General features: G+C 47.3%; 1 protein-coding gene across 1 annotated transcript in view; it reads right to left on the reverse strand.

Moving 5' to 3' along the window:
- The window catches only part of LOC119381710 (dachshund homolog 1), a 29,368-nt gene extending 13,187 nt beyond the window's left edge, over positions 1–16,181 (reverse strand). The window contains exons 1-4 of the mRNA XM_037649478.2: positions 15,837–16,181; positions 12,772–12,980; positions 3,065–3,231; positions 996–1,200 (exon numbers count right to left, since the gene is read on the reverse strand). Of these exons, the coding sequence (XP_037505406.1) occupies positions 996–1,200; positions 3,065–3,231; positions 12,772–12,980; positions 15,837–16,181 (926 nt within the window). The remainder of the gene's footprint in view (positions 1–995; positions 1,201–3,064; positions 3,232–12,771; positions 12,981–15,836) is intronic.
- Between the last annotated feature and the right edge of the window lie 5,314 nt (positions 16,182–21,495).

The following is a 21,495-nucleotide window of genomic DNA, read 5'->3' on the forward strand; positions in this document are numbered from 1 at the left end:
GAAGGGGAGAGCTTCTTCAGGTTGAGCCAGCTGCCGCAGCAAAAACATACCGGCAGCGCACTGACGGCACTGTGTGCTCTGGATATGTGACGTGGGCTGGGAGGAGTGAAATGTTGTCGAGAGCCGAAAAAGAAACCCTCGCTAATCCCGAGGTCTCCTTAGAAACGGGACGTTTGGCTCGACCCACCGGGGTAGCTTAGTACTTAGGGCAGCGCGTTGCTAAACTCAAGGGCGCGGGTTCGATTCCCGGCCACGGCGGCCCCACTTCGACGGGGGCGAAGAGCAAAAAAATATTGCGCTAATGTCGCCCTTGTGTAGGTCTCGGTGTAGTTCTAACTCATGCGCTTAATGAAGCTCCACAACCGTGAAGCCTGTGGAAGTGCGTAGCATGGGCAAACCCAGCTATTCCCTCGGTGCTTGCCACAGCCACGTCAATCGCGAGCTTGCCGAGGCGGTGGCGCCCTCTCTTGCGCGGCGCGGGTATCAGAGCGCGCGGTAGTGGCTGCGGTATCTCAATGGATCCCCGCCGACCTCCTCTAAGCCAGCGAAACCATTCTTCCCACTGGTCCCCTCTTTTTGGGTGTAATAAAGGGACCACCACCACCACCGCATGTTTCAGAAGCGTTTTTCGCGATTTTAGGTAAATTGTTGCGATTACTTCTTGGCTACTTCTGTATATTATTTTAGACCTTGTTAGTTCATTTTGCACTGGTTTTGAGCATCGTTAGCCTCGTTTTAGGCCTGTATTTACCACTGCGTGACCAGGCGACATGAGACGATGGATGAACTACAAACAGGGCCCCTAAAGCGCTATACATTTAAAAACAACCGTGTGCTTAGACTTAGGTGCGCATTCAAGAACCCCGCGTGGTCTAAATTAAACCGAAGTCCCCCACTAGTGAGTGCCTCGCAGTCACATCGTGGTTTTGACAGGTAAAACCCCAGCAGTTATATGGAAGATTGGCTCGCGACAAGGGCACCGTGCGTACACTCACGTCTTGTGCGACAAAGGTACGGTCGTCGGCCGCTGGTGCTCGAGCGATGGCGTCGATGAAGCATCGTTGCGGCTTCCCACGCTCTCGGGTCTTCCATTGGCCAGCAACGGCTGCACACCGGGCTGGCCCTGGCCACGGCCCATGGGGTCAGCCATCTGCTGCCGCAGGCAGTTCAGCAGCAGTGTGGTCTTGTCTACTGAGTCATCTGGGAATGTTTGGAATTTAGTATGTTGACCGGCGCGATAAAAAAAAAAACAAAAAAACACGTACACAGAAGAAGCTACGAACACTAGAGCTTGTGTTCGTAGCTCTCGCATTAGCAGCTTCTTTTGTGTATGTGCTTTTTTCGCGCTGTCCAACACGTTGCTATGAAGAGTGGCTTGCTGGGCGAGTTGGTAAGGCATTATCGCAGGAAGCAGCGCATCGTGTTGCATGTCACTTAATTAGATTTCCTGAGTGCGAACCACTAAGTGAAACATTGCATCTTGCTGTTTAGATTTTGACCACATCATTATGTTTCTTTGCACGAGTATTGCTATGTTTCTTTGCACGAGCGTGCGTTTTTCAATAAAACTCAGTTCATGGTTGCGCTGTGTACGTGTGATCCCTTTCTTGTCTCCGTCTCTTGCGCTGCTTTCTACGACGTAACCTTGAATACGTACAAATTCGCCCAGCTTTCAGCCTTAAAAACATAACTGAACCAACACTTTTTTTTTACGCTTGAACTTTTCTTGGGATCAGATGTGAGACAGTCGTGGGATTGGCTTGATATTAAAAATCGCGGCTGGCCAATGGTGAACAGGTCTTACGAATAAGAAAGTTTTGTGAATTCGGGCATTGGGCCCGTATTCTCAGAAACGTAGCCCCTCCCCCCCCTTAACCACTCCGAGTTCAAAGACGAGAGGGCGCTTTCTTTTTGGCCTTCACTACCCTTTCTACAGGTGCTATCTAAACCTCAGCACTTATTTCTTTAGGAAACACGTGGACAATGTCAGGACTAAGCGTTGAGCCTATCAGGATTTCGCGCTTGTTGGCTACAAGCCGTTATCGCGCAGTCGAAAATGCACTAAGCAGAGCGAAATGAGGCGATCGCGCACGATATTCAAGCGAGACGAGGCAGAATGGGCATGCGACTGCATGGTAGGAGACAATCCACAACTGATATTCCTTGTATTTAAGTCGCGTCATGCTTCCATATTTATTATTTGCGTGAAGGTCATCATTCATCGCAATCCTTGTAGAGCGTGGTGTCTACAACAGGATTTGATCTTCATGTACAAATTAGCTATCTTGTAAAAGCTTTTCCTATTCACGAAATAGGATTGTAACACGAGCTACAGAGCTGCAGGAATCGCTGTTAAAGTGTATATTTACACAAAAAACTATGATGCGAAGAAAAAGATGCAGTGGAACAAAGAAAACAGACAAGAATATGAGCAAGCAATCGCGTAACGCAAACCGAAACAGAATAAACGGGCGAATGGGGTCAGTTCTTGATGTGGGTTCGACTCGCAACTGTCGGCAGGTTGTTTTTCACCCACTTCCATTTATGCCTCTTTTTTTTAGCATTGATAGTTATACATATCAGTTAAAAATAACAGTTGAGTTGCCGTAATGATTTGTTGGTTTTGTTGTCGGTTTGCTTCGTGTGCTTTTAAGTAATCGTGAACAACATGACCAAGCGAACTAGGCTAAAGCGAATAATGGAAGAAAAGGAACAAAGGACACAAGCGTCGGTCGTTCCTTTATGCCCCGCCACGGTGGTCTAGTGGTTATGGCACTCGACTGCTGACACGAAGGTCGCGGGATCGAATCGCGGCCGCGGCGGCTGCATTTTCGATGGAGGCGAAAATGTTTGAGGCCCGTGTACTTAGGTTTAGGTGCACGTTAAAGAACCCCAGGTGGTCGAATTTTCCGGAGCCCTCCAAAACAACGGCGTCCCTCGCAATCGTATCGTGGTTTTGGGATGTTAAACCCCAGATATTATTATTATTAGGAGACATAAATATAAGCGGGCGAAGAATAACTTGCCTTCAGTTGAGAGTCGAACCCACATCGTCCTCACTCACCATAGGCGGCCTCTCCGTTGGCGTAGGTGGACGCAAAGTCTCCGTCCGGTCGCAACTTCTTGATGGCCTGCAAGACGGGCATCGCTGATCCCGCCTGGTGGTGCTGCGCTGCGCTCGCTAGGCCCAGCAGGATGCCTGAACGCTTGGGTGGACGCCCCGGTCGCGAACTGAAATATATTAGGTAGTCGACCGCCGTCATGGTAGGTGCTTCCCCTCAATTTCGTGACAAATTAGCAATAAGGGAAGCGGCACATGCTTTTCAAACATTAGTAGCGACACCTGTTAAGGTGAAAGCCATAGATACCTCATCAAACACGGAACATGACTGTAGGCCGCAGCTCAACACGTATCTATGCAAAAAACAACCATCTGATGACGTGATCATGTAACGTCATCATGACGTCACCGGTTGGCAGGATTTGTGACGTTATTATGACGTCATCACACGACATAGTGGCTACGTCAAACGTGGACCGATGTTGAAGGCAGTGCTGCAAAAGCACGCGAGGTGCTGAAAGCTGCGATGCCTCCGATCCTGGAGGCAGTGCAAAAACACGTTAGACGCAGAAAGCTTTCGGGGGTGAGAGGGGGAATGATAAATACAATCGGCTGGGAAAAAGAAGTAGAAGCAAAATAATAAGGTGGCTCTACCCTTCAAGTCGTCTCAGGTGAATGCGTAAGGAACTATGTAACTTTTTTTCGGTGTCAGCTCAGTGACACCCAAATCACCAGTCTCTTATAGAGCACCACATTCCCAGCAGTTCGTCACAGCTTATGGGGCACGTTGGGGTCAAGTGAACCGTCCTTCATCGAGTGTGAAGCGGAAGCAGCTGCCCAGCTAAAGTTGTCCGCGCTGTGGCAACTATGAAATCGGTTTGAATGAGGTCTCACCGCATCTAATATACAAAAAGGCACCATTAATCTATTATGCCCTGAATTTTCCTATTTAGGTCTCCCTATACGTAACATTGATTGCATTCGGCCCTAGATAAGTTTAGACGGCCTTATATTCAATATACCTATATCTACCCATCTATGTGCCGCCACTCAGTGCAACGGTGACGCAATTAAACTTTTAGCCGGGCTATTTGGCTTTTTAAACGACACAGTCTTAGTAGCGCAAAAAGCAAATTCAGAGTTTTCTCTAGCATTGCCAGTCGGCTTCGCTAACGATATGTCTGCCATATAGGAATCGGTTGCAATTTTCTCTTAAGAAAAACTTTAGCGTTAGACGCTTCTGTGAATGTGGCGAAAAAGTCCGGCTTTTGCGAATACGGCAAAAAAAGTCTTTGCTCCAAAACGTTCATATGCCCAAATTCCAGCCACTTCTAACGCTGGCCATATCAACTAACGCGACGTGCCAATGGCAAAAAGCCACGCGAAATCCTGTGAATGCCTCATAGCCGCCATTGTTTCATTGTCGCACGACTTCTTGAAGTTGTCTGGTTAGAACCGGCAATCTAGCTCAGGATTTCTCCGGAGTCTTCGCCACTCCTTGCACACGTTCATCAGCGTTGCAATACCCCCCCCCCCCTTTCCCTGTCTCTCCTTTGGGTGTTTCTTGTTTCACTCCTTTCGAGGGGCGCGCGACGGAGCCGGCTGTTTGATCTGGCCTACTCGGAGGAGCCGTCTCATTAGAGCGTCGCGGTCTCCCCCTCTCTAATGATCGGATCGTTTTATTCGTGCTGTCGCGCGGCACCCACGCACGGGGAGGCAACCGTCAAGAGCGGCGTTTCTCGCTGCCACGGCCGGCACGACCGACGGTTGGCACATAAGGCCTCCCGTGTGCGGCCTTTGTCTCGCCGTTTCTGTGGGCCCGCGCACCGAACTCCGGTTTCCTTCAGTCGTCGAGTTAAAAGGGGCGGCGAAGGCATTTATAAGGGGAAGTGTGGAGAATAGGGCGTGGCGAATCTTCGAGCCGAAAGTGCACAAAAAAAGAATAGAGAGAAAAAAGGAAGACAAAATTGTCGCTCTGTCTTCTCATAATTGTCCTCCTCCCGAGTCGCTGAAAGTCCTTCCTTGACTTTTTATTGAACACTTTACTTCGTTGCGTTGTCGGGGATAATTTTATTCGTACGATGCCGAGCCGGGTTTGCCACTATATTGTGCTTTTGGCGCGTTTTGGTTCGCCGTCCGATTAAAATAAGAATTGCTCGTCGTCTTCATGTACTCTGTGCGAAGGGCGTCGGTGGAGACTCTCGGGCGGCGGGCTTGCTTTTCGCTTCTCGGCGTCGTCCGGCTCTGAGTTGAGAAAAAGCCGACTTGAAAAGACAGCCGGCGACGAAGGATGATGTCGGACAGAAAGGAATAATAAGAAAAAAAAAAGAAATATATTAACAAGGAATAAAGGAGAGAGGCCGTGTGCGGTACGGAGTTCTCTGGATCTAGAGAGCGCCGAGTTATAAATTGCCCACGGCTAAATTGCGCCTGTCTCCTTTCTCATTAGTCAATCTCTAAAGAGCTTCGGTGATGCGAGGTAGCATCTTTCATTGCCTCGCGGGGAGGCTGTTTTGGCTTGTTGCGCGCGTTCGGCTCGACTTTCTTAAGGTTTGACTGATCATTCGATGACCGCGGTCAGCGATGACACTGCATGGCGGGGACGTAAATAAATATAAAATTTTTGACCGCGTAAATAAGATACGGACAAAAGTCCTGACGACGGCAGTTAAGTTGAGAAGTGGACATTTCGAAACCATGATTGAATACTTCGTCGTCAATGATGGCGTACTTACTATATTATACTCATCATCGCCTCACTGTAGCTCAATTAACATCACAATTAAGACGTGGAAAACTAAACACACAATTAAATATTGCGAGGTATAACGTCTCAAAACGAATCGGGGCCTATGAGAGATGCTGTTGTGGTGTACTCCGGAAAATTTCCGTATTGCATCTATAAAGCCAATTGAATTGAAGCGCCCCATCAGGAATCGAACCATCAACCTCGTGCTTAGCAGAATGCCTCAGACGTTGTAGGCTATCGCGACGGGTAAGTAAGGACACCGCCTTTATAATACCCGGTAGATGGAGCTAGCGGAACACACGTTTAAGCTTCTGGAAGGGTAGATATGCGACTCTATCCATGCTATTATCGCTCCTCGCCCTGTTTAAAAGAACATCCCGTTCATACCGTAGTTGAAGCAGTAGCGTTCTCTCGGGATCATTTTTAAAAAATAAAGCATCAAAACTTAAGTAAGGCGAGGGTGTCCAACAATAATGCAGTTTTTCTTTTTTTTCTTTTTTTTCTTTCTTGGTTTCCGCGAGAGAGTGCGCAAAGATAGCTTGTTAAATGAACTACATCATCGAATACTTCAGAGCCAAATGACGAGGCCATGAAGATAGCTCTGTAGGGACAGGTCCTGTTGACAGTGACGAATGAACTACAATGCTGACACATTAATTAATTATTTACTAATTGGCTTTCACAGAAAAGAGAACCCTTTCACTAGAAGGCGAGGCAAAATATCTGAAAAGTGAAACGTTGGTTTCAACTGCACACGCGCACAATCATGTTAATTTAACGAATTCAAACAAGGAGTTTTGGAAAAGACAAACAATTAAAGAAAGCTGTGGTTTCGACTGGCGAGAAACAAAGCAGACCGTCGCAGGCAGTTGGCGCGACGTAGGACGTACGATTTACCGCATTACGTTTACTGAAGCCCTAAAAATAAAACACATAATTACATGTTAAGAACAAAGAGAAACGATAGCAAATAACATTAGCATATTAACAAAGCTGACATAAATTGCTAGCGCAGCTTCCTAAGAGACTTCAGGTGACAGAGTGTCGAATGAGTTTACTGAAAAAAAAACAGCTACTCTTTCATAACTTTAGCCACGTAACAACAAAATGCTGCCGCTCTGCTAACAAAGCCCGACGAGAACCGTGCGAGCACTACGTTGATTAAACTTCTGTCTCATTCTCACTGGTTCTTTTTTTAGACACGTTACAACACGTGCGGTCTCTTGGCAAGAGCACGAGCACGAGCACGGCTCGCTGATGGAAAGCACTGCAACAGCGCTGCGGTTGGAAACCGCATTCGTCGTGTCCTACGCGGGAACCAACGCTGTCGCCGCAGCATTAATTGCCAGGCCGCTAATCGAATGCGTCTCGTTCACCCAACAGCAGTTTCTTTTCTCTATATCTCTTAGTTTATTTCCTCATCTGTTGCACGAACGAATGCTGTCGAAACGAAACGATCTCGTCGTACAGGAAACTGCAACACTTATATAGCAATCTTTCTATGGAATCTTTTTTTTTTCTGGCGTTATTTTGCAGCCGTGGTTGCAAAAAAAGAAAAGAAAAAGAAACACCTGTAGCGCAAAACTTCGCGCCCATGTTGTTGCGCAGAGGCAGGGCATAGCGCCGTGTCGGATCCTGATGCGCGTTCAAAACATTTGCAGGTTCGACCGACCCTGTGATCGCACTACATTCGGCATTTCTTTTTCCCGAAGCTTTAACACCTGTCCAAACTACCAAGCGTCACGATCGCGATAAGAAAAAAAATTTTATGAAGTTCGGCAACACGTTACACTCTCCGTAACGCTTGAAGGCGAGAGACCGCTGCACACTTGGCGATGCGCTTAGTTATAAAATCCGTAGCCAGACTTCTTTCAAGACATATCGAGCTGCGGTGTGTGGCAATTTGCGTTGATGTTCATCGCATTGTTCCTCCCCTCACTGCACCACGCGTGGCAACCTCAGCGGGATCGGCGCACCTTTGACCAAGCGACAATGCGATCTGATGACGTCATCATGTTATGATATCATCCAATGAAGTCACAATGACGTCAAGCGACAATGCGATCTGACGACGTCATCATGTGATGATGTCGTCCGACGACGTCACAAATTTGTGTGATATGTGGCGTCATTATGACGTCATCAGCCGCGTAGGTCGCTTGAGATTTTCGTATCATTTTCTTCGCCTGTCGTAATTCGCTCAAGGGGCCGCTCAACGAGGCACTCAAGGCTTTCGCATTACAAAAAGTAAGTATCTTGTTCTGTCGGACCCTTCTTCGGCCTCACAGTGACCTGCATCACCATATTTTAATCAAATTTGGGTATAAACTATTGGTGACGTAGGAACATACTTGCTATCGTTCATCGTCGGGTACGGATCGCGGCGTCCTCCGTTCAATCATTTGTACAACGAGATCGACTTCGTTGAATGAAACTGGCGAAATACCTTGGACTTTCTGTCTCCGATATGTGCAGAGCGCGAGAGTGCCGCACTTTCACGCTTCACCGTGGTCTGCGCCATACTAACTGGTTTATTATACTACTCGCGATTGAATTGTTAACTTCATTTTTGTGAGATATTCCGAATGCGCAAAAAAAGAAATTGCGGCGTTAAGGCACCTTCTGCTCAATATACGGATCGTCGCGATAACGAAACATTAACTGAAGCAAACAATGAGCAATCTCAGACAGAACTATCAAAATACGAGTTTATCGAATACAAGTCATGACTCTTCTATTTCTTTTTCGCCAAAGCATTCCAGCGCTAAGATTTCTTCAGTCGTAAAAATGTATTCTAGAGTTTACAGAAGATAACACTGCGCCTCTTTCATGCCGCGTCTTCATTCATAAGGCAGATATTTATCTAAAAACAAATTGTGTATACTGAAACCTTCTCCTATGTAAAACCATGAGTAGATTGTCTTGGTCTTGAGCGCCCCAAGCACTCATGACAGCGCTCGACTTGGTAACAAGAAAGCCGCTGTGGCGTTCGACAATCACGCTTGGAACTTACAAAAGAGTTTTGTGAATACAAGCCATCACCCCTCATGCCTGCGTATTTTCAAAAATTCTTAGATGCCTCTCGCGATTGGTCATCACCGAAATGATTGTCTCGTTAATAAGCTGATCGCTGCCGTAAATGCTGCACACTCTAACCCCAGCAGGTGACAAAAAATATGTTGGCGTAGTCCTACGAAAAACTTCGTAAATACGGAATGTTTTCTTACATGTTCATGTACCTTATAGAAGGGTCAATCAACATAGGCTGGCGTTGGATCAGGTATAATATCACGTGGCTTTACCGGCAAATACTTCAAAGCGTTTCGTTTCCACAACCGGGATCGTTCTGAACAAATTTCGTCGTGCATCCTCATTGAATTGTGGCGTTTGAATTTGAGGAAGGCACAATCTTCACAAAGTTTTTCTTTACTTGAGCGCATTTCACGATTGGCTGCTGCCGCAGTAAATCGTCTCATGGCAATAATAGCGACCACGAGTGGCAGTTGCCAAAACACCAAGCAAGCGTTCCTACATCTGAGAAATTTTGTGGGCTCTTAGTGCCGCCTCTGCAGCAATCTGTCCGAAAGTTTGAAAAACGTGCGCGGCAAGCTCACAAACAAAGCGCACACGTGCCCAAAACATTAAAAATTCTAATTGGTGCTGACTAGCAGTTAACGCTTTCGACGTATCCTATACTTCACGAAATGTAAGCACCGAATATGACTCGACCTGCACTTTATAGCGACCCTTGTCAGGCGCACTTGTCGCTGGTGTTAGCATTGGAAAGCCAACGCGTGCGGTTTTTATTAAAATAATTTTAAGTGTCTCTAAATCAGCGGTAACAGAAAAGTGATGAATAAAACAGAGCATTAACTTCCCCAGCATCTGCACATGTTCAAGCTTACTGATACATCTTTTTCGGATGAGGGAATCAGTGCCTATCGCTGATTAACTTAACTGGCCTTTTAGCGCACATATGTTTGCAAGCCCACCCCCGTTGTCGGAAAATGTTTCTCATATTGAATGTAGCCGGGGGCAATAGAACCTGCTACCTCACTGTCAGCTGCAGAACGCCGTAGGCCAGCAATTCCACCGAAAAGAAGTCACTCTGCTTTGCCGTTTATGGCTAAGAGAGGCTTTCACTAAGTCATTTTCTTTTCGCATCGGAAGGACTGACTGTTATAACTGTTTGTTATAATGGTGATTATGATAATAATGATTGTTATAACTGTGATAGCGAGGAGACATTACAGCACATCTTCTGCGACTGCCCTCGCTACAATGGGCCGAGACAATCACTCGCGATCGCTCTAGCTCGCGTAGACCACAGACCGAAGACGGCAGAAGCCATTTTGGAATGTTGTCCCGAGAGGTCATCTTAGATGAACACGACGAAGGGAGTGCTCGGGTTCTTGAAGATACTAGGCTTGCACCGGCGGTTATATACTTAGGCGATATTTTGACTCTGAGGAGTGTAGCTTAGTGCGTGTGTGCTCCCCCCTCTTCCTCTTTCCTTCTCTCTTTCTCTCTATCTCTATCTTTAAAACTCCCCCAACCCTGTTCCTCGTGTAGGGTAGCATACCGGTCCTTCTAGACTGGTTAAGGTCCCTGCCTTTCCTTTCTATCCTGTTCCTTCCTTTCTTCCTTCCCTAGACCAGAGAGCCAGTTCTGCGGATCAAAATTTCCCTGTAGTCTCGCAGCCCCCCTTTAACATCACAAGTGACGTGTACGTACATACCAACATTTGTTGCCAACAGGCTTCTATTGTGCCGTCCTCCTTAGGTCTTTACTGTAATGTCACAGGTGGTCGCAATTAATCCTTCGGCGTGCTTCGTGATCGTATCGCACTTTTACCACGAAATTATTACTGAAGCGGTGGCCTCATCACACCGGTCGCTATCGTATGCAGGCGAGCGCCTGAACTCACGCTACAGAAGAAGGAAGGAACTGGATAGAGAAGAAAGGCAGGGGTGTTAACCAGTCTAGAAAAACTTGTATCCTACCCTACACTGGGGAAAGGGATAGGGAAGTTTGAAAGTTAGAGGTAGAGCGAAAGAGGGGGAGAGGGGGAACACACAAACACATGCTCACACTCCTCACAGTCACAATATCGCTGTTGGGCTATAACCACCGATGCAAGTCTGTTGTCTTCAAGAATTTTAACAATGCCTTCACCGCCTTCATACGCAATGACTTCTCAGGATGACATTCCAAATTGGTTACTGCCGTCATCGGTCTGTGGCATATGCGAGCTAAGCTAAATTCGAGCCCCTTGTTTTTGTCACGCCGCCATGCTGTTACTCAAACACGCTTTTTCCTGGAGACCTGGTTAGCATTAAGGTCCTTTTCGTTATAGAAGTATTTTGAATGCACGGACCGGTTCTATCTGCGGCAACCCATTCGTTCATTTTCATTTCTCTAACATTTCGACGCGCCCTACCGGGACCACCTGCAGAGTTACTCCAAACGTGCATGTAAACGTAGATGAGCGATTCAGCCGCATTAGAGATTTCGTCCCTCGGTGTTGCCTCATCTCATTGCCTAGATAGATCGTTTGTTGTAGATCCACGGTTGTTCCAACGAAAATTCGATATAGAAAACGTCTTCTCCTAGTTGATTTGGCAGCACCAGCAAATGCCGACACAGTTTGATGGAAGAAAATCTACAAGACAGTTGTGGTTGTGCAAATTTCGAGTCTTTAGGCGAGACTGTTCCGAGTACAGCAAGTCATAAGTTTGCAAACCTTTTAACTATGGTGGCAACCACTGCAGTCGGTGAGACGCGGTAGCCTGGACGGCAGCACCATAAAACAATTATGGAACTTATTGCGCAGCTGCGTGTTCAGCGGCGCCTTCACTGACTGATTTTTCCCTCGAGACTTCCAAGTGGCTTCGTCAAGCCGCGTGCATCGATGCAAATGCTCGAACACCGAGGACTTCTACTCGGATTAAAGAACGGTGTCCTTTGTGTAGAGCCAGCGAATGTCGAAGCTGCGCCCGTTTAGTTGAGTGTGAAAATATCAGGACTGCAGCGTATTCCTCAGAGAAGGACGTCTCTGGAGACAAGCATGGTGGGACGTAGGAGCTGAGTCAGAAACGCCTGAGAACATATAAAAAGACGCAGCAGCGAATATTCGACTTTACGGAGCACGTATTGTGTGTGGATGCACTGCTGGAGGATGCCCAAAGACAAACCAAGGAGCTTTTCTGTGGACATTTTCTAGGCGATTACGCTGGCTTCTTGACGAACACGTAAACGTAATCAATTAAGTTTTATTTTTATTCACGATTTCACTCAGTGTATGCGGTTAAGAACAAAGGAAGGTTTCTGGCTTCCCGACTGGGTCATGTGCCCGCTTGGCTGTTGGGTAGCGATACATTGAGCATACACAAAATGGCATTACTCAATCTATATGGGACAAAAAAGGAAGCTAGGCAAGGAATAGCTTCGCTTTATGTGTAACTTCTACATATATTTATTCGTATACTGACGTTGAATAATAGAATACCGTGATGTAGACGAGTTTTGAAATCTAGTGGTACGTAACCACTGTGAGGAATATACCGAGATACTATAGGGCCTTGTTGACTCCTTATAAAACTTACATTTCTGCTTGTAATCACAGTGATTTTTTTTAGCCAGAGCTGTTCGTAAGAGCTTGATGCCGGCCAATCACAACGTCGGAGGACGAAGAAATAGACGGAAGGACAGGGAGGTTAGCCAGCTCTCAGACCGGCTGGCTACCCTGTGCTGGGAAAAAGGGGGATAAAATATGACATACAAGAGACGTTAGAAAACAAAAAATAGAAATACATCGGGCATACCGTTAGCGAAAGCGGTTAGCCAATGGCGAGCAACCCTTGAGAACCAAAGAGATACAGAAATCCAATCCTGTTAACTACGCACGCAGGGGTGCGTTGACATGAATCGAGACAGTACTTCGAGATGCGCCGTGCCTTACCTAGCGGTGGTGCAGTCCCGGTAGAGGGCGTCAAAGTCCCTGCACGCGAGCAGCTTGCAGCGGTTCACGCCCGGCTGTATTGCGCCCAGTCCACGCAGTATGCGCACCTGCTCCACGTTGCACACAATGGGGCTGATTCCGAGCCGCTTGAGCTTGGTGTATACGGTGTGCAGGCCGCCCACTAAGTGTTTCAGGAAAAGCTCGAATGCCTGCACCAGGGTAGAGCAGTATCGTCAGAGGCACGCGCTTGCCCAGCGCCGTAATGAATGAGTGAGAAGGAAACAAATAAGAAAGAAGAGAAAAGCCAAAAAGCTCGAAAAGCACTCGGTTTACGACCCTACATTAGGGGTAAGGGACAATAGGAAGAGGAAAGAAGGACAAGAATTAGAGTGGGCACTGCTTGTGTGAGGGATGGACAAGACTTTAAACGATTAATGAAGACATCGCACTTCGCGAACTACAATAGCGCAAGGATAACATTTTGTGCTGATGCAGCATGTAGTCATGGTCCAAGCGCGTTCGTCTCAGTAACTGTTCCAAAGTAAAGCCAGTTATGTATGTAAGGACATGAGCTGGATTCAGGAACAGCAAGCTAGTGTTCGGTGGTTTCACCGAGCCCATTAGAGCCACTTGTTGGTTTATCATCCATTCCAACGCAGTAAGAATAAGCGATAGCAGTGGAAACCGAACTGTGGATCCAGGTCAGCAACAAAACGAGACACATTTCCGACGCACTTACACGTGAAGTCGCCGTGTTTGCACCTTGGCCTTTGTGCAATGGCTTGTTTTTTACCGCTTTCTACGTGGTCGCTGCATTAACCCAGATCGCATGCAACACATAACGTGTGAAATATGTGCCTGCTAATTCGTTTGAAGGGTACATTCTGAGGCGTTTCAAATCAACTGAGTGACTAAACAATGTCGACAGATATGTAAACGAAAAACCTTGTTAGCGATCTATCCGGTGACATGTTCGCTGGCTGATCCGTCCTTCTGTAGAATTGATTGATTGATTGATTGATTGATTGATTGATTGATTGATTGATTGATTGATTGATTGATTGATTGATTGATTGATTGATTGATTGATTGATTGATTGATTGATTGATTGATTGATTGATTGATTGATTGATTGATTGATTGATTGTAGAATTGGTGTGAATAACAGTTGTTGTGGAAACCGTTCAAAGCAAAAACACTTCACTTCAAACTCCAGCTGAATGAGCTCGAACCGAAAACAAAGCGTCTGTCGTTGCAAATGGAATTGTTTCGCGCTGATTTTCAGCATCAATTCCCCCCCGTTCTACGCGTATGAGGCTTGTTCAGTGTCATACGGTCATGAATTTATTTCATCACAATGGTATTTCAGTGCAAGTTAAGTTTCCGCAAAGGGAAGGAAAACTTGTCGCGGAGAGTAACACCCTGTAAATACTAGAAATGTTTGGACGTATGCTCTTAAGATGTTTTTTCCCTCTTCGAATTGAAGGAGCACAAGTGTTTACATAGTTAATATGATGTTGCTCATTTATCTGTTAACTTGTATTTCTGTTTGTAATACAACTAACGTCTTCTGCTAGCAGCGCATTATAGCCTCCGAGTACTCTATATCTCCGATATTTGTTGTAGAACGTAACGTAGATTTTGGTTTTGTCAAGTTCTCTTCAACGAAACTGCTAAATAGACCACGCGAACGCCACGAAGCCGGCACCTTATATTACTGTACTGTCGACCCCCGGTTATCTGTTCACATTTAGCCTCAGGCTTTGCTTGATTCCGACGCAAACACGGTCCTTAAGAAGTCCACTTGTCGCGCCATATTCGCTTCATCGCGCAGGTGTGATGCCAGAATAAAAGTTTCAAGTAATATCACTTAATATTTAAACGGCACCTTGACGTTATAATAAACCGACAGTGAATTAGTCACTCACGCGAAAAAAACAAACAAACTTGCATATGTCAAGTATGTAGCCATCACGCTGCAACTACACGCTGCATACACATCAGAGGACGAAATTCACGCGATATCACTCCAAACATCTTTCTTTTCTTCAAATTTCACTCCAAGCTATAAGGGGGTAAACCTGAGGCAGAGCCGCTCGGTGAATCCAGGCTTGTACTGATGGATCCACTATAGCATCATCAGTGGGGACCACTTCGTCCAACGTATAACCATTGCTTTCTTCATTGCAGGCACATCATAACGTGTACATTAATTTTTCCGTCAAAAAATAGAATTTGCTCTCTGGCACTATGCAAATAACGCACATAGACACTTTCGTTGGAGCAGATGAAACACGGTCACCGACCAAGTCTGAATAGGACAACGGGGACTATGCCTGCCATTTACGCCCGCTCGTTGGGTCACCTACTGGCTACTCAATCGACAACGACTTCCAGTCTAGCTCAGTGAACAAGGAACCCGTATGCGGTTCCAAAGCGTCGGATAATTTCATAAGACTTGGTCACTGACCGTGTTTCATCTCATCCAATGCCTGACAAGACGAACTTTCGTCGAACTCTTGACTACGTTTCATTGGTGCAGTTGCTACTTGGCGTCTCCAGCTACGATTGCTTTCATCATTTGAAGCGCGGTACTGTATCTGACAGGCGTTCTCCGTCTAAGTTACAGAGTTTCAATGGTAAACGTAAATTCTTAGATCTACAGGCATAAAATACACGGCGATTAAACAGCAAAGCATGGTGTTCGTCCTTATCTTCTTTTTTCAATGTGCCGGAGAGAATTCTGCATCGCTCCGCCTAATAAAGACTTGCCGCGGTTGTTTTCATCTTCAATGACACACTTTCTAGACCCCTGCTGCACGTATGCGGATAAAATACGGCGATGTGAAAATATCAGTGAATGGGAAAGTGTAACGGTTTATAGGATCCCTTCCAGTATGTGCTAGCTTTTTCTAAGTCTGTTCTCGCCGTTGGCAAGAGAGAGAGAGGAATTCAGGAAAGTCGGGGAGGCTCACTAGACTTCGTCCAGTTTGCGACCCTACACGATGGGAAGGAGAATGACGGGGTGAGAGAGGTATATAACACGACACCAAGTCTCGCTCGCCTGTGGCAGGCACAGGAGCAACTCCCCGCTGCGCTGTACGAATGCCGCCACTCGCTCGCCGCGGTACTCGACCAGGCGGCACTCGGTCGCGTCCCCTCCGCTGCTTGCCGGCACACCGTAATCTCCCGCGCCTGCGGCACGGCCGTACAGACTCGGCAGCAGGCTCAATCCGGCCCCGGCCAGACCCGCAGGTGTCGTCAGCCCCGCTGCCAGTGTCGGCGCGTTCAACGCCGCCGCGGGAACCGGGCCGTTCAGACAGGGCGCGCTAAGGCCCGCCGGCGCAGCAGAGCGCGACAGGTCCACGGGTGCGACGACGGCGGCGGTGGCGTGGCCCGCGGGTTCCATCGGCGCCGAGCGCTCGACACTCAAAGCAACAGCAGCAGCGCGGCGCCGGCGAAACTTCGAGGCGGGCGGGCACGTGTGCCGGGCCCGGGGTTCGGAGCCGCGGCTTGGCTGCGCGCGCGTGTGCGCGCGTCGGTGGGGCCGGCCCGGGGGCGGGGCGCGCGGGAACCCCCCCACTGCTCCCTCTCCTTCAGATTCCCGACGTAGGGATGCTCCCCGTCCCGTACGAGCGTTCGTTCGAGGAGGAAGGGAGCGCTCTCTTCCCGCAGTAGGGATGCTCCGCTTCCGAGAGTTCGAGCTCCGCCAGTGTCGAGAGGGAGAGAAGAAAGCCGATCTCGTCGTACGCCGTAGTAGCAGCGCATTCCATCCCGTTCGAGCTTCGTCTGTTGGGAAAGAAGGAAAGGGACCAGTCGTCATTCGCGCGCGCAGTCGGGGGTTCTTCCATCTGCCGCCCTTTCTCCCGAAAAGTGGCGCGGACAAGTTGAGCGGTGGCTGTCCCGCAGCGGAATGATGGCGATATGCTGGAGCGTGCTCTACCCCTCTCTCTCTTTCTTATCTTCCCCATTCGGGGCGGCCGTATCAAGGAGCTGTATAGGAGGTGGCTGCTTCCGGATATGAGGGGCCGAATGGCTTGCCGCATTTACCCGTTTTTGTGCGCATGCTTACGGCGGAAGCAAGAAGGGGAAGCGGAAATTTGAGTACGGACGCTTCTGTAGCCGAAATCATCTTGATGCACGTGTGGTGGCGAGGACAATTTTGCGCTTCTTCCAACAACGCTGGCGAGGTTGTCCACAACGGACATTGATGTGAAGTAGAGTTAATTCAACGTGTGAACGGCAGGAACAGGCAGTTCGCTTCAAATTTGAAACGCTATAAGTTCGCTTGCACGTTGGGCCAAGGGGGTGTGGCTAACGTTTACGCGTTATCTCGCTCGAAATTCAGTGTTGTGCTGAGATTATTCTGAATGACTGTGCCACTGCCTCTCTATCCATCTCCTTCTTTTTTTTCTCATTTCGTTCTGCCTAGCACACGTTAGTGAACCGGCCAACAACTTGGTTAACCTTCCTCCATCACCGTCATTTCTTTTTTTCTCTTTTATCTAAGGGACTGTTATATGGGATAATATATGGAATACAGGCATCATGTCGGTGGCTCTAACTCTTATTCCTTTTTTTTCCCCTAATGACTACCAATCGCTTTTATCATCATGTCTCGTGTTCTCCTGCGGACCCGATATATGCATGTTAGCGTCGAGCTTATTCTTTTCTTTACCGTCTTCCATTCAAGCCCATTAGGCTCAGCGAGTCCCGATGCGTAATATCGAGAGTGGGTCGCGGCCGTACTTCACTTAGTCTGATTTTCCTCGCATCTCTAGCGCTTAGTGTCGACTACTCTGGAGTGAAACATCACAGTTGCATGCATCGACGAATATAAAGACTGTAAACGTCATATAGTGAGCCTTGTCCGGTAAAGTCACCTGTGTATGTATAACTCATAAACTGTTTTCCCTTTCCCCTCCCCAAATGTAGGGTAGACAACCGAGCACAGGCCATGTTAACCTCCCTGCATTTCCCCTCCCACTTTTTAAAAATAAATGTATATAAATAGAGGTTGGCGCCAATGCATGGTGCCGGCTGCTCCTCTTCTCTTGCACAATAGTTGTCGTGAAGTAGAAAAACAAGCACAAAGCTATACAAAGGCACATAGTACAACATTCGCACACTCAGTCCAAGTTGTTCAATACAAAATTTTGTCCACGCAACGTAACAGTTGACAAAACGCAAGTATTTCTCTTCTATTATAAAAAAAAAACTGCGCGAAAAACGTGCACGAAGGGAAACAAGAACGACACAAGCGCTTGTGCTGTTCTTGTCTCCCTTGGTCCACGTTTTTCGCGCAGTTTTCTTGATAATGGAATACCAACTCGCCCAACAGTCCATTCTCCTATATTTCTCTGCCTGAAAAGGCTCGTGGAAAAGATCTGGGTTCCTCGCAAGTCAGTAAGAAATATAGCGCAAGAAAGGATGACTCATTCTGCATTTATTGTTACGCTAAGACCTGGGACAGCAGCAAGGGCTCGGTCACGCTGCGGCTGCAGGGAATGCAATTATGCCACTACAGCGTCGTTCGGCCATCCACCCTTAAGTACTTCGATTCCATCCGGACCTAGGGGCTCGTGGCCGTCTCAAACACTCACTCACTCTTGTCTAAGGGGTCTTGCCGATGGTCGATACAGAAGCTTTCCTTATTCAATATGAACGATTCCTGCGTTACAGTCACGTTATAGCCACATCAAGGCGAACCCATCGTGACCTCGGAGTTTCTCGCCCGGTCGTCTCGCTCACTCGTACGAGGCGTCCAAGCGGCGAACGCTATCCCATCGAAAGTATAAACAGGCAGCCGAGTTGTTAAGCTTGCATACTCAAGGGATGCCAAGGTAAATATGAAGCATGCGGAAGACGACAGACGGTACAATTGTAGACAAGTTGATCACACTTTTAGAGTTTTATATCAACGGCACCTTTATACAGTTTAACAACCGACGGTTTCTACATCACCAAGGCATTTGCATAGAATCATGTGTCACGCCGGTTCTCTGTAACATTTTATAGCACAACTCTTAGGCGCCCGTTCCTGCGTTGGGCGGTGTCGCCGTCGGTGGCGTAACCGATAGCCATGAAAAAGTAACTGATAGACTTGAAAAAATGAAGTGAAAAGAAAAAATACTCGGGATCGAAAGGGGATTTGAACACGGTCCCTCTGCGTGGCAGTCGCGTGTTCTACCACAGAGCCACGCTGGTGCTTGAAACTGAAGTATTTGCAAAAAGACCCTATACAGACGTCATGCCGGGTAATGAATCGCGTTAACCTCTGTAATATAGCGTGGTAGAAGAGTGAAATAACAACCAGTCATCACACAATGCTAATTGCGCAACGAGTGTGTGGTTTCATGCTTCCCACCCAGTGCAAATTGCTCAGCCATAATTCTTCATCGTCATCTGCCACATGCAGCATCAACAAAGTGCCCACAATACCTTACAGATGTGTAGCGGGTACCGCGCTTATCCGCAGATAGACGAATAATGGCGTAGTGGGTGCTTTCATACTTAACAAAAATTATGATTTATGGCGTAGTCGATACCTTGCGGAAAGCCAAAACTTCAAACACCTTGTCCAACACGAAGCCTTGCCCCAACAGGAAGCTGCGCTAGAATTCGCATCAGGCAGTATCGTAATCGCCGGTTAAATTTTTGTTGCATCAATTGACAACATTATGGCTTCACTAAGTGGCAAGGGAACAGCCCTAAAGCTTTTTAGGTATGTCGATGATTTTTTAGCTATTTTAAGTATGATGATGTATGTCGTTCTGTAGGGATTGCGGTGGATATTATACAGGATGATTTTTTTAGAACTGACTTATTTCATTGTGCTCAAATTTTGGTAGAAATTATGTGATTTTAATGCGTTTTGCGGCAAAAGGTTTAGGAAGGGAGAAAATCTAATGGGTCATTCCGTTATTGGATGTACCAAGCAGAAAAAAAAGAATAAGTAAGAAATAACGAAAACCACGACATTCCGCGAAATTCCACACAAGAGGGACTGCCTATGGTTGAAGTCAGAAAAGCTGAAGCCAGAACACCTGCTATAGGATAAGTGACCATAAACCTTCATAACTTTTACAAACCTTTAGTAGTCTCGTTTGGTATGCCACATAGGCGCAAGCCCTCCCACCTTTATAACATTTCGCCTCCATCGAAATGCAACCGCCGCGATCGAACCGGTGCCTTTTGGGTCAGTAGCCAAGCACTGTACCACCTCGGCGGACTCGCGTGTTATAATAATCAGGTTGAAAGGGATGGTTAACTAGGCGACATCTAGCAAGCAAGAATTGTCAGTGGAGATTAACGGCAGAAAACACTGTAACATTTTAGCTTCGATGGCGTGTTGTTACATGACCGGCCATTATTTCAGTAAGCGTGTAGGCGTTCTGGTAAATTTTAATGCTGGCAAACAAGTAGGTGCAAAGATTGAGTAATACTTAGAGCTACACCATCTATTGCGAGTCATTACAGAGAACTAAGCATACGGGTTTTAATTGTGCGCTCTGTTAATACTCTAATATTTTGTACGAAACTTATTTACGACATGAAACAGCTAGTACAGCCACATAGCTTTAGCGATGCCGGTGACCCGCATCAGAGACAGCGCTAAGACCACTGAGTTTTCTATTGATAGCTTGCATTCGACGTCACGGAAGCTGCTTCTTAACATACTGGTACCACAACGTGGCGGCTACGATGACGTCAAACAGCGTATTCAGTGTTGCAGTTAACGGGCCTCAACGTGACGAAGGTGTGGCCGGTACTTTATAGGCCTCTGTGCATCAATAGCAAAAGGGCCCGCGCACAGTGCACTGGTAACATACGCGTGACAACACGAACCAAGCTTCCTATTGGCCGCGAGATCGAACAGAGTCGGCGCCTAGCGGCGAACGGACGAAACCCCGAAGTGTGGACGCCGGTCAGCCATGGCCGCTTCAGCAGCATTGTACGCGGTGTTTGTACTTTGCGAACTTAGGATGGAAGTTGACGACGACGGTTTGGGCGACGGTGAGTTCCCTTTCAAAATCTTATTCTTTCCTTTTTGCAACATAAATTCGTAACTTGAATCGCTATATTTCGTAAATGCATCGATGCGAAAGTCATTTGCTTGGCGCAACCGCACAATACGCGCTTGTCGCATTTTAACGTGTTGTGAGGCTAATATGCGTTCTCTTTTTCGTTTTCAGTGCCCTTGCCTTTGAGCACCATTCTTAACCATGTTAGGGATGATGTCAGGTGTCTCGTTGAAGGCGACGAGGTCGTTGCAGTGGGCCACATTATTGAATGTAGTGCCATCGCATTCGTGCTGCAATCGTCCGGGCTTACGAAGGATCCACATCGAGTCAATCTGAAGTGGGCCGGCGATGCGAACACAGCAGAATTGAACTGCACATGCCCTGCAGGGAAAGTAGGGTCAGTGCCACACGGCCACTTTTATCGCGATCAGGGCCGATGCGGATCCGGCTCTGCTACATGGTCACTCTTAACAGTGATCAGGCCCATTCGGAATCCCGACGGGGGGAAGGGATGATCAATACATTGACTGAAGAAAAAAAGAAGATAGCTTTCGCCTTCGAGTCGTCTTATCACTGACACCTGGTAAATATTAAAAGTAGACTGAACAATAATTTGCTTACTTCTCCTTTCAGCATATCTCACAAGTGCAAGCACTGTGCACATCAAAGTCAGGCAATTAAGCCTTCTCCCAACACCTG

This window comes from Rhipicephalus sanguineus, chromosome 2 (assembly GCF_013339695.2).
Source record: "Rhipicephalus sanguineus isolate Rsan-2018 chromosome 2, BIME_Rsan_1.4, whole genome shotgun sequence".
Lineage (NCBI taxonomy): Eukaryota > Metazoa > Arthropoda > Arachnida > Ixodida > Ixodidae > Rhipicephalus > Rhipicephalus sanguineus.